General features: G+C 44.3%; 5 protein-coding genes and 1 pseudogene across 7 annotated transcripts in view; 4 read left to right on the top strand and 2 right to left on the bottom strand.

Moving 5' to 3' along the window:
- Positions 1-18,351, bottom strand: part of bdg (bedraggled) — a 226,760-nt gene that overhangs the window by 55,527 nt on the left and 152,882 nt on the right. The gene's annotated exons all lie outside the window — the stretch shown is intronic.
- LOC135703178 (G1/S-specific cyclin-D2-like) overlaps positions 1-18,351 on the bottom strand; it is a 306,040-nt gene that overhangs the window by 42,939 nt on the left and 244,750 nt on the right. The window lies entirely within an intron of this gene.
- Positions 903-18,144, top strand: LOC135703162 (probable cytochrome P450 9f2). 3 transcript variants are annotated; one of them, XM_065224268.1, is made up of 2 exons: positions 903-1,298; positions 1,364-3,046. In XM_065224268.1, exons 1-2 carry the CDS (start codon positions 1,090-1,092, stop codon positions 2,772-2,774), a joined length of 1,620 nt encoding a protein of 539 aa, XP_065080340.1. In that variant the 5' UTR covers positions 903-1,089; the 3' UTR covers positions 2,775-3,046. The 3 variants fall into 3 exon arrangements, with proteins under 3 accessions (XP_065080340.1, XP_065080342.1, XP_065080341.1); XM_065224270.1 differs by lacking the exon at positions 1,364-3,046 and adding an exon at positions 16,735-18,144 and having other exon boundaries at positions 1,064-1,298; XM_065224269.1 differs by lacking the exons at positions 903-1,298; positions 1,364-3,046 and adding exons at positions 16,388-16,671; positions 16,735-18,144.
- On the top strand, positions 10,225-11,999 carry LOC135703160 (probable cytochrome P450 9f2). The gene is made up of 2 exons (XM_065224265.1): positions 10,225-10,493; positions 10,565-11,999. The coding sequence occupies exons 1-2, from the start codon at positions 10,279-10,281 to the stop codon at positions 11,973-11,975; spliced, it is 1,626 nt and encodes a 541-aa protein (XP_065080337.1). The 5' UTR covers positions 10,225-10,278; the 3' UTR covers positions 11,976-11,999.
- On the top strand, positions 12,155-14,030 carry LOC135703159 (probable cytochrome P450 9f2; annotated as a pseudogene).
- LOC135703161 (probable cytochrome P450 9f2) lies at positions 14,153-16,078 on the top strand. The gene is made up of 2 exons (XM_065224267.1): positions 14,153-14,450; positions 14,506-16,078. The coding sequence occupies exons 1-2, from the start codon at positions 14,239-14,241 to the stop codon at positions 15,914-15,916; spliced, it is 1,623 nt and encodes a 540-aa protein (XP_065080339.1). The 5' UTR covers positions 14,153-14,238; the 3' UTR covers positions 15,917-16,078.

Here is an 18,351-nt window from a genome sequence, read left to right on the forward strand (position 1 = left end):
TGGAGTCATGACATAAACATGAACCTGGATAGCCATTGGACCGTCATTCGGAAGATCCGGAACATCTGTAAAAGTGTTTCATACATGAAAAAGCCGTGATTTTTTTCGAAAACTTCACAGTTTGAAGTATTCTCGAGAAAACCGTGAAGTTCTAGAATAAGTATCATCGATGAACACCTTTTACGGATCTTCTGGAAGACGGTTTCATGGTCATCCAGGTTCATGTTTATGGTACGACCCCAAATTCTTTCTTATATAACAGTTCCTAATGCTTTCGAAAAAAAAACCGTGGAGTTCTAGGATCAGTTTCATAGATTGAACACTTTTACGGATGTTCCGGATGTTCCGGAGGACGGTCCGACGGCCATCCGGGCCATGTTTATGACATTATGCTACTGGGAATTATTTTTTTGTATTTTTAGGCTTGTAGAAAAGATACAAATATTTAAAAAAAATCAAAATTCTGGGTTTCGAGATGACATCAAACTTCAATAATTTGTCAAGATTCCGACATTGAACAAACTCGTACTGAACTTTAAATAAATCCAAATTTGTAGAACTTAGACCATTCTATAGAAATTATGCAGATTCAGATTTTTCTCAGTTAGAGACAGATTAAAAAAAAAATAACAGTGAAAATACAGATTAAAAAAAAAAAAACAAGTGGCAACGTTGCATGCGCCACCATACATACTCATCGTATCGTATTATGAACGGCGTAGAAGGTGCACTGCGTGAGTCAGCTTTCACACGAACGCCGTTTTCAGACGACGTGACGCGATGCGAGTTTCAAGTTTATTTATACTATTCTCTAATACCGCTAGGGTGAACGCTCCTACTGTTGCGATACGTTAGAAGCGCTAGGTTCCTGTAGTTGTGTATGGAGTATCCATACTGTAGGAACATAACGCTTCAAACGTACCACAACTATAGGAGCGTTTACCTTAGCATCGGTTGCATCCGGTTCTTCAGTTTGCTTCGCAAACAAAATTTCTAACTGCATCCATTCGGAATCGTTTAAAGTGGGGTTCACTTGCGGCCTACTAAGATTACAAAGTAAATCGACTGGCAAATGCCAACTTGGACGAAATGGTGAATCTATTCGCAGCGGTTGCCGTAGGAGTCATCGTCCTACTGTTGTACCATTACGTGGCCAAGAAGTACCAGTACTTTCTGACCAAGCCAATTCCGTGCATCAAGCCCACGTTTCTGCTGGGCATTTACGATCAAGTGTTCTTCAAAAAAGTTAAGTTGGTGTTTGGCTCGAAAGTGCTCTACAACAGCTTCCCAGATGCCAAGTGAGTACACCCTAGGGTACGATTAGAGTAAAACATGATCACCAGACCTTTTCCCATCTTGCTAGGATAATCGGATACTACACTGTCATGGAGCCCACGTACATGGTTCGCGATCCGGAGATGATCAAGAAGATCACCATAAAAGATTTTGATCACTTCACCGATCGATCCCCGGTGTTGCCCTCTGCATACGGCGAATCAACCACCGAAGATAGTCTATTCTTCAATTCTTTGTTTTCACTTCGTGGACAAAAGTGGCGCGACATGCGATCGACGCTAAGTCCAGCCTTCACCGGTAGTCGCATCAGACAGATGTTCGAGCTGGTGTCCGATCGTGCGATCAGCATGATGGACTTTTTCCATTTGGAAGCAAGCTCCGGTCGCCGGAAGCTGGAGCTCGAAATGAAGGACACTTTTTCGCGGTTCGTAAGCAATGCGATCGCTACGGTTGCTTTCGGGATCGAGGTGGACTCGTTCCGCGATCCGGAAAACGAATTCTACATTAAGGGCAAGCAAACACAGAACGTGCACACATTCAAAGCCATTGTGTTGTCTTTCGCGATAAGATTGCTGCCCTTTTTGCAGAAGGTAGTGAGAGTTGATCTGGTCGATGCTGACCTTGCGGAATACTTCAAGAAGACGATACTGGACAATATGGAACAACGCAGAGCTCGAGGGATCGTTCGCAACGATATGGTGAACATGCTGATGGGGGCTCAGACGGGTGCACTGAAGCACGAGAAGGACGAACAAGAAGCAAAGGAAGCAGATGGTTTTGCGACGGTCGAAGAATCCAACGTTGGAAAGTCTACGCACTCCAGGATTTGGACGGAGAACGAACTGGTCGCGCAGTGTTTCCTGTTCTTCTTTGCCGCATTTGACAACATATCCAGTATTTTGACCTTCCTATCGTACGAACTTACGGTGGATCAGGAAATTCAAAAGCGCCTTTACGAAGAAATCGAACAAACCGAAGCGTCACTTGGTGGTAAACCGTTGACGTACGATGCTCTTCAGAAGATGAAGTTCATGGATATGGTCGTATCGGAAACTCTGCGCAAGTGGCCAACGGCAACCCTAACAGATCGCCACAGCAATGAGGACTACGTGTTTGACGACGAAGCAGGGATCAAATTTGTCATCGAGAAAGGTAACACCCTTTGGATCCCGATCCTGGCGATTCATCACGATCCGAAATACTACCCGTGTCCGGAACGGTTCGACCCGGAGCGGTTCAGTGAAGAGAATAGGTCCCGGATTACTCCGGGAACGTATCTACCGTTCGGAGCGGGACCACGCAACTGCATCGGACCGAGGTTGGCACTGATGGAGATCAAGATGGCCATGTACTATCTGTTGCAAGACTTCCGCCTGGAGCCTTCGGATCGGACGCAGATTCCTCTGCAACTGTCCAAGAGTGCGTTCACGCTGCAACCAGAGAAAGGCGTTTGGTTGGAGCTGACGTCACGAAAGTAGAGCTAGTCTATAACACACTAGCTTCATGTAACTCAATTCGGGCACACTCATTAGTTTGAGTTTTAGGCACTACAGATGCTCAGAGACTGACACATACGAGCGTCAATTTTGTTATGCAATTGATTCAGAGCAGATGCGAAGTTCAGCTTAATCAAACGCCAATCAAAGAACTTTTCAGTCTCTGAGCACTTAATGCCGTGTGGAATTACTTATTTCTAAGTGTGTAGTTGTACTTGAATGTATTCATGAAACCTGATAACATTACATTTGTGTGAGAATAACAAATATTATCTTTACCCTCTGCCGTCTATCCGTCGTTTTTGTGCAAATATTTATCATTCCACGCATTCATCACATTAGATAGCAGGCGTTGTCTCGAAATTCCAATCAATTCAATGCGCATGGCTTGCTGCGTTGCCGTTAGGATTGCGCGATCTTGGATCTCGATTGCAGATTTTTAGGATCGAATCTTTGTTTATTAAAAAATCGTAAAAATCGATCTTTCCGATCGATGTGTTCGATCTTCATAGAAGCCAAATAATGATATTTTTGAGCATTGAAATTGTTTTATAGAATAATGGAATCATATTACAAGAGGTTGGTCACTCCGCACAGTGTGCCAAAAATACACACGGGCACACCTGGGCACTTTCATTGGTACCCATGGTTAGAAATTGTCATGATATTTAAAGCTACTGGCAACACTGTACTATATCTGTGCCTGCTCTGTAGATGTTTTAAGATGATAATCAGCGATAATCACTACAACCGTGAATTTCCTCACGGTTCTATTTGGTGTTTCAGAACAGTTTGATCGAAGTTGGGAAGGGGGTGGCATCGTTCCGGAAGCTGATTGGAAAGATGACCATGAAGGGACTGCTACTGGTCATAATGCCGATGCAGAATGTGATTAGTGAGTTGGTTAGTAGGGAGAGCGAAACCCTGAAGGAGGAAGTGAAAGGAAGGTTGAAGATGTTGGTAGATTGATTTGTGGCGGGGAGATTCGTCACGGAGCTAAAATCACAGCCGAAGGAGGTGTGTGGAATTGTAAAATGTCGATTGGTCAGTTGTTGGGCTTAAGGGTGAGCTCCTGAAAGTTAACATCGGTGAGTTGGTTGAAGGATAGGTTTAGCCCTTAGAAACGACCTTACCGGAGACGGTTCAGCCCTGGGCTGTATAAAATTAGGCACGACCCTTGTGGCTTGAAATATAATATTTAGGCTTGGCGGAGAAGAAGTCCCAGCGAAGTGTAAAGTGACCGGTGTTTTCCATAGTGCCCAACGATTGGAGCAGTTCGGTAAGCATTTCAACATCGCGATGTTTGCAATCATCCTCGTAGATCTGATCCGAACGTAGCCTTTCGAACTCTATGAGGAACGAATGGATTATGGAATCCGATCCGCACAGAAGGTCGTAAGGTCGTCTACTTACCACCGTCACCTGTGGTTAATCCAAGTCCTCATCATACTCCAATCCAGTAGAAGTTATTGTACCTTTCGGAAATTGGAAGTGCCTCCCCGGAGAACGTTATCAGCTTCGATTCGATGGCTGAAGCCGTTGCTTATTAGGTTCAGTGTATTCCTTTTCCGATAGAATTTGGGAGCAACGAACCGAGAGTCACGGATTCCACTGCTTGTTGTTTTGTTTCTTCAAAACAAAACATGTGAACTGTCAAATTCACCGGGTTACCAAACATACCATTACACAAACAAAATGACACTCACGGCACTGCCGGCACACGTGAGGCACACTGAGAAAAACGTTGGCGGAAAATACGTGTGTAGAGTGACCACCCCTTGAGATATTATGATTATGATGATATTTTGTATTTGTCAGTAGCCAGAAGAGTTTGTATAGTTTGTGTATCTTACATAAAACCTGACAATTTCACTTTATGAGAGTTAATTTGAAGATGGCGTCGGACATAGCTTTCCGGCCTCTAGATGTCAAACCGATTTCCAAAAGATCTTCATTGATAAGTACTTGAAATCCTTTCACACTTTTTCTGTATTGAAGCCACCATCTTTGATTTTAAAATGGCATCAGATATCGGTTTGTGTCCTCTAGACAGTGACGTCTTTTCGAAAATACCCTTATTGATGGGTATTTGACAATATTTCTCACTTTTTCTGAAACCTTAGAATCTTAAATACCAAGATGGCGTCGAACATCGATTTTCGGCATCTACGTGTCATCCCGTTCCGAAAATACCCATATTGTAGGGTATTTGAAACTCGGAAGCCACCGTCTTGGATTTCAAAATGGCGTCGGACATCGATTTCCGGCTTCCAGACGTTACCCCGACACTAAAAAACCCCGTGTTGATGGGTATTTGACGAGGTATTTGACAGTATTTCCCACTTTTTCAGATATTGAAAGCCGCCATCTTGGATAAATATCTTTCTTGAAGTTCTCGAAAGTTCTCTAAAGTGTTTGCAGTTCTCATGAAGCTTGTTGTACTACCCTGAATTTAATTGAGCTTAATTCTAAAAAAAAATATGCTCCCGTGAACTTCTGGACTTATTTGGAAACCTCAATAATTTTCTTAACATCTCTAAAAGTTCTCAGAAAATCTTGGAACTTCTTGAAATTTTCCGCTAATTTAGTGAAACTAATAGAACTGAACTCCCCTGAAATTCCCCTTGTTTTTGGAGCTTTACTAAACTTCTGTGAAGTTTTCGAAGTTATTCTGAAATTTCAGGAACTTCTTTAAGCTCCCGCAACGAAATAATTAATATAGCTCAAGATTTGTCTATTTTTGAAACTAATTTATAGCTTCTTCAAAGTCTATAGTTTCCTGACGTTTTTTAAAACTTCCCAAAATATTTCTCAATTTCCTTAAATTCTCTAGACTGCCCTGAATATCGTAGTATTTTTTTTAAAGAACCCACAATTTTACTGGAATTGACTGAATTGCCTTCTAGAATTTTACTTAAATCACTAATTTTCCTTGGAAAGTCCAGCCCTGAAGTTTTCTATGGTTACCTTAATTTCTCTAAATTGATCAAATGTTCCGGTAAATTTTCTGATATATATATATTTATAATCCCCTGAATCTTCTAAAGTTTTCAGACCAATCATAGAATTCTAGGAATATCCCATAATTTCAAGGAACATCTTGTTAGTCGCTGCAAATTTCCTTAAGTTAATAGGATTTTTGTGATGTTGTCTGATCGTTCTCGAAGTACTCGGAACTTCACTGAATATAATGAAACAATCGAAAAATATCTGAATTCCTCAGAAGTTCCCTGGAATTTTTTGAAAATATCGGTGCTTGCTAAAAGTTCTCGCATTTTTTTAATTAATGGAACTTCGTTGATGTCTTGATGTTCTCGGATCTTCGCTGAAGCTATCAATTCTAATGAAGATCTCGGTTCTGCTTTAAAAATAAATGGAACTCTCATGAATACCTTTAAACTTTCCTGGAATTCTCTAGATTTATGTGAAGTTCCTGAAATATTTCTGAACTTTTCATACATTTTCTGAAGGTCTCTGTACTGCATCTCTCGCAACATCTTAAGGGTTCTCGATTTTATTTCAGCACATCATGGAATTCTCCTGAATCTGTCTAAACTCACGCTTTTAGATTTTTAAACCAAACCAATAGTCTGGACTTAAATTTCGGAGACTTCCGCTTAAGGTCTCTGGAATTCCCCAAAGATTTCTAGATCGAGTTTTTCTGAGATATATAGAACTTCTTAAAAATTTCCACAATTCTGCAAGTGCGAAACTTCAATCCATTAAAAATGTTGTGATCTTAGAGTTACTAAAATGAAGTAAAGCTGTTTCTTTAAAACTGATTGCCATGTCTTCAAATCGGTTGCGTTAATTATTGTTGTTGTTGTTTTACAAAAAAAAAAATCATACTTTTAACGCATTTCATAAATGGCTTTTTTATTATAAACCTGGAAATTCCAAAGTTGTGGAAAAACCTGGAATAACTCAGGGAACTTTATTTAGCCCAGTGAGTGGACACCCTGTAGATAGAGAAATAAGATTAAACGTCAAAAATCTCTATACAAGGCCGTCAACTTCGAATTGTTCAAAAATTAGAACAAAATCGAAGACAACATATCAAGAAGATCTTCTTGATATGATGTCTTCGACAAAATATAGGACTATCCTACACATTGCAAGAAGAATGGTCAATCTTGAAATAAATTCACGTTTCAAAAAGTTTAAAATAGTGACTGATTACAAGAAAACGTGACTTTAGTGACTTGGCCTTAAAAAGGGAACTTTTTAGTGAGTTGCATGAAAAAAGTGACCAAGTCACTAAAAAGTGACTCGCTACCAGCCCTGAAGCCTGGATGAACTATTGGAAACAGTCGGAAGACACTTTGGACCAGAAACACATTTTGGGGGATTTTAAGGACTGTACCAGAAGAAGTTTTGACGCAGGATTACGTCATTCGGCAACATACAACATAAGGCAAAAAACCAAAATTGGCCGCATTACGAAAAACAACACAACACAACTGTTGCAATAGTGATCAAAATTATCATCGATTGCCTGCAAACAGCGTATTCCCTAACACAGATTTCAAAATCGAATTCAATCCTGTCTCCCTGAACGGTGCTTATTCAATCACCGTGTGTGGTTGGTGTCCGATCGGTCGTCAGCTGCAGCAGTGCTTTCGGCGCGTAGCGTTGAACATTGTACACAACGAAAGGCTGCCCGCAAGCAGCGAGCTGCAGCCCACATAAGCGTTCATTCACCGAAGAAGGAGGAAGTAGCCTCACCACTACTGATCGGGATCCATCTTCGTGAGTCGATGTGTGCCATCTTTGCCAAATGCGTCATTCTCGTTCAAAACAACATACAGTTCGCCAGCCTCGTCCATGTTGAACACGCTAATAGCTCAGCATTACAACGGTCCTTTTCCGGACCACCAAAAATTTGTTAAAGAGGATTTTTTGGACATTTGTCAAGGTCATCAATCGGATGTCAGTTCCTATATGTTTAAATCTAACATACCATGTATCTTTAAGGCAACATTGGGGGTGCAACTTCAAAAACCAAAGTCGTTCGCGACATGAATGTGGTCTGATTTAGATCCAGAGAAGATGGATTTTAATTCTTAATACACAAATCGATAAGAAATTTTTCTACGAATCTGTTAAAATTAAAGATTTATCATTTTTCAAAATGTCACTATTGAAATTGCATGAATGTGCAACGGTTGCTATGATAATTGAAATGATCACCGATTGCCTGCAAAAAGCACTTTTCCTAACACAGATTTCAAAATTGAATTCCATCCGGTCTCTCCGAACGCTGTTAATTCAATCACCGCGTGCGGTGAGCGGTTGTGTTCTCCAGTATACAACGAAAGGTTCCCCGCAAGCAGCTAGCTATCAAGGCTGCCCTCAACCGCTGATCGGATTCAGCGCGTCATCTTCATTCCAAACAACATTCAGCTCGTCAGCTTCATCCGTGTTGAACACCCTAATAGCTCAGCATTACACAACCATTACGACAAAACAGTTCCAGTTCCATGTTCCATGAGTAAGCTTCTTGCTATACAGTAACCCCACCGTATATGCGGCGGGTGGTACCGTCAGCCCACCGCTGTTTTTCGGCTGTCCTTCAACCAACTAGTTTATGGTTGTCACGAAACACCTTGAAGGAATGCCGAGAAACAGCGATGGGTTGACGGTATCACCCGCCGCATATACGGTGGGGTTACTGTATAGCAAGAAGCTTACTCATGGAACTTTTTTTTTTTTAATTCTTTATTAAAGAGATTTTTAGCCTTAGGCTAGTTCATCTCTAATACTCATGGAACTGAAATTTACACTTGAGGTGCAACACTTCTAAATCTCAATTTTAGATGGTCGAAAAATCTCACGCTTGCACCTTAATCCATCTACTCGCATCGATGTCCACCTTTTCACAGGAAATCTTCTTTGCATCTAATAATCGTACATGCATCTCACAACAGCATAGAAAAATGTTTTCTGCATCGGCTGTCGATAGAAGCAGACCACTCTGTGTCCCGCGATCGTCTGTTTACTCGGCAGCAACCACTGTGTGGTCCTCCTCATTGTTATTCATCAGCAGTTCTTTCAGTCGATGCGTCGTCGACTTTGGAAAGCAACCGTTTCGTGATGACCACGTTTTGCGTCCATTGCTACAATGGAAGCGCTCCGACCCCCATTGGTGAATCTGCCATACAATGAAACCATTCTGGTGGAGGAGGCTTATTGGATAGCGGAAGATAAACTGTTTATTGTTTTGTGCCTTTTGAATATAGTTTTAAGATGTATTGTATAGTGAACAAGAATCCTCGGCTCTGTAAAGTTAATTCGGTTGAGCCTTATCAAATAAATTAATAGTCAAAAAATAAAAAATAAAAATAAATGGCAAATCAAAGTTGGCCTCCGTGGAGAATAGAAGAACTATGAAAGTGATGATAGTTTTAAAATTTTGCCCGGTGAGGTATACGAGTGCAATATTAAAATGCATTTATTTTGCGAACAAATTATTTAAATAAATTCTGGTTAATGCTACGTTAGTAGAAATCTTAAGGGCTACTTAATAGACATGTAATATAGAAAAGTTGTATACATAGATTTTAGATTTACTACCACTGTGCTGCTTCAACCAGATTTTGAACAAATGCTCCATCTGCAAAATAAAAGCATTAAGAATTTTACATCAACATCACTTTAATAGTTCTTCTATAATCCACGTGAGCCAACTTTGATTTGTCAATAAACGTGATGTAGCTTTTCCAGAGATTAATGTATAATATGGACATGCATCAAATAAGCACCGAGCAAATTGCAGAACGGCAACGATGGCAACCAAGCACACATTCCATCACATCCACAGCCTGCTTCGATTCCGCACATCACGGAGTAGGTATCTGTGTGTTGTTCCCTAGTCCGACGAAAAAAAAAACCACACCTCAAATTTACCCTCACCCAAACCGATGTGAATCGGCAAGCGTCCATCATTACAGTGCACATTTCCAGAGCTATATAATTCTGGATGGGAGATCACACACCGCCACAGATCGCCGCCCGCCGCCCGCCGCAGAGAGATTTTGACCTTGACTTGACAGAAAATAAATATGAATCGCGAGTTGCGAGTTCACTTGTTTGCTCATTAATCAACGATGCTGGTGTTGGTGGTGCGGCAGGGTAGTTCAAACTAGTTATTTAGATAATGTCTCGTCAGTCATTCGCTGAACTTGCTGGAGGTGGCAGTGAAATCGGTAAGTTTTCAAAATTATAGCTACTCTCGATTAGAAGTCTGATTCATTTTGAGGGCATCGTTCTTAACTTTATCAGGGAGATATTGTTTCATTCCAAACCTTTCCCAACGGTGTTTGTTTTGACCATATAAGTAAATCTACGTCGCCGTGCGGGCACGGCCTACCATGATAGCACAATCTAATCTTCGCAGAGCCTACTGATTGAGTTCCGTTTGTTTGATAAATAGATTTAGAACGAGCAATTTCCGTGCCAGTCGGTTTTGAACGTGCGCTTGGACAAGATGGTAGAAGTGGATCTGTACTTGGCAGCCGCCCTCGGTGCCATAATCCTATTGCTGTATCACTACGCGGCGAAGAAGTATGAGTACTTCCTGCCGAAGCCGATACCGGCCATGAAGCCGACATTTTTGCTCGGAAATACCGGTCCGATGATGTTCCGCCGGCGCGATGTGTCGTCCCACGTGAAAATTCTGTACAATACGTTTCCGGACTTTAAGTGAGTTTGTTTTGGTGAGTGTGTGTGTGTGTGTCTGGATGTGTAATGAATGCTGAATTGTTCCTTCGCAGGGTGACCGGATTCTACGATCTGATGAAGCCGATCTATATGCTCCGCGATCCGGAAGTGATCAAGCAGATTGCGGTGAAGGACTTTGACTTCTTCACCGATCATACGCCGTCGATGACTAACGGTAAAGAGGAAGGCGAGGTGGGTGGAGACAGTCTGTTCGGTAACTCGCTGTTTGCACTTCGTGGACAAAAATGGCGAGACATGAGGTCAACGCTGAGTCCGGCATTTACCGGAAGCAAGATGCGGCACATGTTCGAACTGGTGGCGGACTGTGCCCAGTCGATGGCGGCGTTTTTCAAATCGGAAGCTAAGGCCGGGAAGAACCTGGAGTACGAGATGAAGGATACGTTTTCGAGGTTCGGGAACGATGTGATTGCTACGGTGGCATTCGGTATTAAGGTCGATTCGCTGCGCGATCGGGAGAATGAGTTTTATATGAAGGGAAAGGCCATGCTCAACTTCCAGTCATTAATGACACTGGTGAAGTTCCTGATGTTACGTGCTGCGCCTTCGTTGATGCAGAAGCTTGGGGTGGACTTTGTGGATTCTACTTTGACGGAGTACTTCAAGCAGATGATCGTGGATAATATGAAACAGCGGGAAACGCATAAAATCATGCGAAACGATATGATTCAGATGCTGATGGAGGTCCGTAAGGGTTCTTTGAACCATCAGAAAGACGAACTGGACACGAAAGATGCTGGTTTTGCAACGGTAGAAGAGTCCAATGTGGGAAAATCAACGATTTCCAGGGTTTGGACGGAGAACGAACTGATTTCACAGTGTTTCTTGTTTTTCCTAGCCGGATTTGACACAGTGTCGACCTGCATGACTTTCCTGATGTACGAGTTAGCGCTCAATCCTGATATTCAGAATCGTCTGCACGAGGAGGTGGAGGCAACGAAGCAGTCACTTGATGGAAAGCCGTTGACCTATGAAGTGCTGCAGAAGATGCAATACATGGATATGGTCGTATCGGAAGCTCTACGCAAGTGGCCTCCGGCTGTAGTTTCCGATCGCTTCTGCGTCAAGAACTACCAGTATGACGACGGAAATGGGACGCGCTTTGTAATCGAAAAGGGTCAAACGGTCTGGATCCCAACGATCGCCCTTCACAACGATCCAAAGTACTACGAGAACCCGGATAAGTTCGACCCGGAGCGATTCAATGAGGAGAATCGCTCGAAGATCAACACTGGAGCTTACTTGCCGTTCGGAGTGGGTCCACGGAACTGTATCGGATCACGATTGGCACTGATGGAGGTGAAAGCGATCATCTACAACCTGCTGAAGGACTTCAGCTTCGAACCGTCGGAGAAAACCGAGATTCCGTTGAAGATGTCCAAGAACTTCTTCGCGCTGCAGGCGGAGAATGGAGTTTGGCTTAATTTTAAACCTAGGAAGCATTAAGCATTGTTTTATTTGAATACATACCTTTATCTTTGTCTGAACATCTCGTTATCATAATTTTATCACTTTCTTCAACCCCTATAATTTACAACTGCCGTTATCTAATCTGAGTCAGCTTATTTTCATTTACGGGCTGGGAACAGACATCGATTCAGTCTACCGCAAGCTCTCCACTGAAAATGTAACAAGTGGACCTGTTTTCGGCTGCGGCCGTCGTTGCCGTAGTCCTCTTGCTGTATCACTACGTAATGAAAAAGTATGAGTACTTCCTTCCGAAGCCGATACCATGCATCAAGCCGACCTTCCTGCTGGGTTGCAATGGGCCAACCCTATTCCGCAAGACGGACGAGGCATCGCACTTCCTGGCCCTGTATGATGCCTACCCGTATGCCAAGTGAGTTTCCGTACGTATTAAATAGATGGCCTAACCGTCAGCTGCCGTCAATTCCCCCGGTTTCTACGACTTTACGACACCATTGTACCTACTACGAGATCCAGACATGATCAAAAAGTTGGCTGTCAAGGATTTCGATTACTTCTCAGATCATTCGCAAGCGGATTTGGGTAAGGACACCAAAGAAGACTCGAACGATGGAGTCACTTTGTTCGGCAACTCACTGTTTGCTCTCAAAGGTCAGAAGTGGCGGGACATGCGGGCGACGCTGAGTCCGGCTTTTACCGGGAGCAAGGTGCGACACATGTTCGAACTGGTAGCCGAATGCGGAAGGTCGATGGTTGAATTCTTCAAAGCGGAAGCGATGACCGGGAAAAAGCTGGAGTACGAAATGAAGGACACTTTCGGGAGATTCGGGAGCGATGTGATTGCGACGGTGGCGTTTGGGATTAAGGTCGACTCGCTTCGTGATCCTGACAATGAGTTCTACGTAAAAGGAAAGAAGATGATGAACTTTCAGTCGCTGATTACGCTCGTGAAGTTCCTATGTTTTCGATTCATGCCCAGGGTGATGCGGTTGTTGAAGGCAGACTTTGTAAACGCACAATCAGCGGAGTACTTCAAGCGGGTGATTGTGGATAACATGAAGCAGCGGCAGGATCATGGTATCATTCGGAACGACATGATTCAGATGCTGATGGATGTCCGAAAGGGAACTCTGAAGCATCAGAAGGATGAGAAAGATACGAAGGATGCTGGTTTTGCGACGGTAGAGGAATCACAAGTGGGTAAATCAACGAACTCCAGGGTGTGGACGGAGAATGAGCTGATCGCACAATGCTTCCTATTCTTCTTGGCCGGGTTCGACACCGTATCGACCTGTTTGACGTTCTTAACATACGAGCTAATGATCAATCCGGATATTCAGGAGCGTCTTCACGAGGAAGTGCTGGGGACGGAGAAATCCCTGAATGGGAAACCCTTGACCTACGAAACGCTGCAGCAGATGGAGTACATGGATATGGTCGTATCGGAAGCGCTGCGAAAGTGGCCTCCCGCAGTCGTTTCCGATCGATTATGTAACAAGGACTACCTCTACGACGATGATTGTGGAACGCGCTTCGTCATCGAGAAAGGTCAAGTAATTTTGATCCCTACCTATGGCATTCATCGCGATCCCAAGTACTTTCCGAGTCCGGAAAAGTATGATCCGGAGCGTTTTGGCGAAGCAAAGCGATCGCAGATCAATACGGGAGCCTATCTACCGTTCGGGATAGGTCCACGGAACTGTATCGGATCGAGGCTGGCCCTGATGGAGGTCAAATGCATTGTCTACAACTTGTTGAAGGACTTTAGCCTGGTACCGACGGAGAAGACCCAGATACCGATACAGCTTGCACGGGCCTCGTTTACCTTGCAACCGGAAAAGGGCTGTTGGATTCAGCTGAAAGCGAGACATCACTAGAGTTTGAATAAAGGAGCAATTTTTAAATATCTTGTAAAGTCAATTTTATCACGTCCCGAAACGTTTGTCAAACTTTTATCAAGCGATCGTTTCAGTGATCTAATCGCACTGTGTCAGCTTTCATTTGCGATAGGACCTTACACCCGAAATTTAATCCGTAAACATTTGGAAACCGTTTCGTGTTCAGCTTAGCTTCGACGGTGAAGACCCAAATCCCAGCATTCTGTATCCTAAATCAATGGAATAAAAATGCTTACACATGTCATTCTTAAAATTTCATCATTGTTGCCGCCTTATCTTCTTCTTATCTGTCACACCGGTAGACGGTATAAAAGTACGAATCCAATAATTGCATCGTCGTAGTTATCTCCGCGCTCTTATCAAGTGACAACAACATTATCACGATGGAAGTGGATCTGCTCACAGCCGTGGCCGTCGGTGTTTTGATTCTGCTGATCTATCATTACGTAGCCAACAAATATCAGTACTTCCTATCGAAGCCGATACCATGCGTGAAGCCAACCTTCCTGGTGGGTAACCGCGGTGCGGCCATTTTCCGAACCAAGGATGTCCGGCAGCAAACCGACGAACTGTACTACGCCTTCCCAAATTCCAAGTGAGTTGCCGTTCAAAGTTCCCGATGATGTTTGCAATAATTGATTTCTTCTCAGGGTGGTCGGATTCTACGAGCTGACGAAGCCGGTATTCATGATCCGTGATCCAGACGTGATCAAGCAGATAACCGTCAGGGACTTTGACTACTTCATGGATCATACACCGACGTTTAGTGGCAATCGCACGGAAGACGACGACAGTGCCACAGGCCTGTTCGCCAACTCGTTGTTTGCTCTGCGTGGGCAAAAGTGGAAAGACATGCGATCGACGTTGAGTCCGGCGTTTACCGGCAGTAAGATGCGGGTCATGTTCGACCTGGTGGTCGAATGTAGCCAATCTATGGTGGAACACTTCCGCTCAGAAGCGAAGGCTGGCAAGAGGTTGGAGTGTGAGATGAAGGATGTCTTCTCGCGGTTCGGTAATGACGTGATCGCTACTGTGGCGTTCGGTATCAAGGTCGATTCGCTACGCGATCCCTCAAATGAATTCTACGTGAAAGGAAAACAGATGCTGGACTTCCAGTCATTTACGATTGTTATCAAGTTTCTACTTTTTGCTACTATGCCCTGGCTGATGCGGAAGCTGAAAGTGGACTTCGTAGATGCCGATTTGGCCGTGTTCTTCAAGAAGATCATAAAGGACAACATGAAACAGCGGGAAGTCCATGGAATCGTGCGCAACGATATGATTCAAATGCTGATGGATGTTCGGAAGGGTACTCTGAAGCATGGCAAAGACGATCAAGAATTGAACGATGCAGGCTTTGCAACGGTCAAAGAGTCCCAGGTTGGAAAGTCAACGCATGCAAGGGTTTGGACGGAGAACGAACTGACGTCGCAGTGCTTCCTATTTTTCCTGGCTGGATTCGACACCGTATCGTCCTGTTTGACTTTCTTGGCCTACGAGCTTACGCTCAATCCGGATATCCAGAATCAGCTGTATGAAGAAGTGGCGGACACGGAACGATCCCTCGGCGGAAAAGCTCCGAGCTACGAAACACTCCAGAAGATGAAGTACCTGGATATGGTGGTTTCGGAAACTCTCCGCAAGTGGACTCCGACCGTGGATACCGATCGTTACGCCAACCGAGACTACCTGCTCGACGATGGAGCTGGGTTGCAGTTCGTCATCGAAAATGGCCTACAAATCAACATTCCGATCCTGGCGATCCACAACGATCCCAAATATTTCCCCAATCCCGAGCGGTTTGATCCGGAGCGATTCAGCGAGGAGAATCGATCGAAGATCGTTCCGGGGTCCTATCTGCCGTTCGGAGCGGGCCCTAGGAACTGCATTGGATCGCGATTGGCACTGATGGAGGTGAAACTGGTGGTATACTATCTGCTGAAGGATTTCAGCTTCGAGCCCACCGAGAAGACGGACGTGCCGATAATGCTTACCAAGAAAGCCGTCGATGTGCGGACCGAGAACGGTGCTTGGGTGGAGTTCAAACCGAGGAACTTGTAGGTGCTGGCGAGTTAGTTTAGCTGTTCAACATACCTTGGAAGGGTCGGGTGTAGCCGTAATCGTAGTCATAGTTGCTTTACTGCTTACCTGTAATGGAAGGAATGGAAAATATAACATTAATGAGATTTATTCGATTTGATTTATAATTCTGACGAACTAGCCTAGAAGTGGCTAAAAATCACCCCAAAGTTAACAGTTAGTCAGGATTATTGTTTCAATAAATTTGGCTTATTTTCAACGAACAAAGTGTATTTATTTTCTATTAAATCCCCCAAAATGCGCTGCCCCCTCTACCTAGGAATCATATTCCACTTAACACTGTCCAAATCTCCTGGCGTACTTCCATCGTGTGAGACAACGTACCGCGCCTAGATTGTTCTTATCAGTTTGGCACATCGACCTGCTGTACAGTAGACAACGAGATTACGAGTTTCCCTCCGATAACCGGTTCCATATCTTTCCAGGCGATGGGAATTTAAAGCCCACAGTTTACCCAGATCATTGACATTCGTCAGAACACCGTTGACAAACAAAGCAAGCATAATGTTCGATCCGTTCGTGCTGGCGGCACTCATCGCCGGGATCTTCTTCCTCTTCTACCAGTTCATCAACCGCAAGTATCAATTCTTCGCGGAGCGTGGCATACCGTACGTGAAGCCCACGTTCCTACTCGGCAATGGTGCCTCGGTACTGCTGAAAAGGGAAAACATTATGCAGAATATGCAGAAGATGTACAACAGTCACCCGAATGCCAAGTAAGCTGACCACGGGGCGTAGTCTACGCCAATATAGCAGTATTACTCCTTCTTTCTTTGCAGGATCATTGGACTGTTCGATTTCGTCAAACCGACCATGATGATCCGCGATCCGGATGCGATCAAGCAGATCGGAGTCAAAGATTTCGATCACTTTATCGATCATGCGCCACTGTTTACGCAAGCGGACCGTGACGATGTGGGCACGGAAAGTCTGTTCGGGAACTCACTGGTTGCCCTGCGAGGACAGAAGTGGCGGGACATGCGGGCCACGCTGAGTCCGGCCTTCACCGGAAGCAAGATGCGTTACATGTTCGAGCTGGTGCTGGATTGTGCCCAATCTACGACGGAATTCTTCCGCGAAGAAGCCAAGGCCGGTCGGACGATGGAATACGAGATGAAGGACTTGTTTTCACGGTTCAGTACGGACGTAATCGGCTCGGTAGCATTCGGTATCAAGGTGGATTCCCTGCGGGAGCAGGATAACGATTTCTTTGTGAAGGGAAAGGCGATGCTGAATTTTCAGAATTTGAGAACGCTGGTGAAGATCATCTTACTACGGGTAGCGCCGAGTTTGATGAATCGGTTGAAGGTGGACATCTCGAGTTCCAAGATGAACGCGTACTTCAAGGGCATGATTTTGGATAACATGAAGCAAAGGAAGGTGCACGGCATAGTGCGTAACGACATGATCAACATCTTGATGCAGGTTCAGGAGGGCGCTCTGAAGCACCAGAAGGACGAACAGGATGCGAAAGACGCAGGTTTTGCCACTGTTGAGGAGTCGAGCGTTGGAAAGTCTATTCACAGTCACGTTTGGTCTGAGAACGAACTCGTAGCGCAGTGCTTCCTGTTTTTCCTAGCTGGCTTTGACACCATGTCAACTTGCTTGACTTTTTTGAGTTACGAACTGCTGGTCAATCCAGACATTCAGCAGAAACTGTACGAAGAGATTATGGCCGTTGAGGACTCGCTGAACGGAAAACCTCTTTCCTACGAAGTTCTTCAGAAGATGCAATACCTAGACATGGTCGTATCGGAGACGCTACGCTTATGGCCTCCGGCTCCGTTCACCGATCGCTACTGCGTCAAGGACTACGTGTACGACGACGGTCAGGGAACGAGAATCTCGATTAACAAGGGTCAACTCATTTGGTTCCCGATTACGGCTCTGCACCACGATCCTAAATACTTCCCGAACCCGGACAAGTTCGATCCGGAGAGATTCAGCGAGCAGAATCGTGGTAAGATCAACCCGGCGACCTATATTCCGTTTGGAGTTGGACCGAGAAACTGCATTGGCTCGCGGTTCGCCCTGATGGAGGTCAAGGCGGTCGTATATCATCTGGTGAAGAACTTCACCTTGGAACGGAGCCAGAAGTCGAAGATTCCGCTGCAGTTGGTGAAGAGTTTCATCGGCATGGCAGCGGAAGGTGGTATGTGGTTGGAATTTAAGCCACGGGCTTGACGGGGAGTTGGATTAATAAAGTTTGGATAATCTAGTTGGATGTTTTAAATTTTTCGAACCTGACCTGACTTCAATACGGCAAATCTAGAGCGAACGTACAGCGGTGATCAAAGAAATTGCGGTAAATTCATCACGTTGTTGCCATGGTGATAACGGAGTGCACGGCAGCGCTAAGCCTGCTTAATTTTATGGTTCATTGCAGAACGGGTTAT

This window comes from Ochlerotatus camptorhynchus, unplaced genomic scaffold (genome assembly GCF_037179485.1).
Source record: "Ochlerotatus camptorhynchus isolate MF236.1 unplaced genomic scaffold, CSIRO-AGI_Acam_v1.1 ptg000209l, whole genome shotgun sequence".
Classification (NCBI taxonomy): Eukaryota; Metazoa; Arthropoda; class Insecta; order Diptera; family Culicidae; genus Ochlerotatus; species Ochlerotatus camptorhynchus.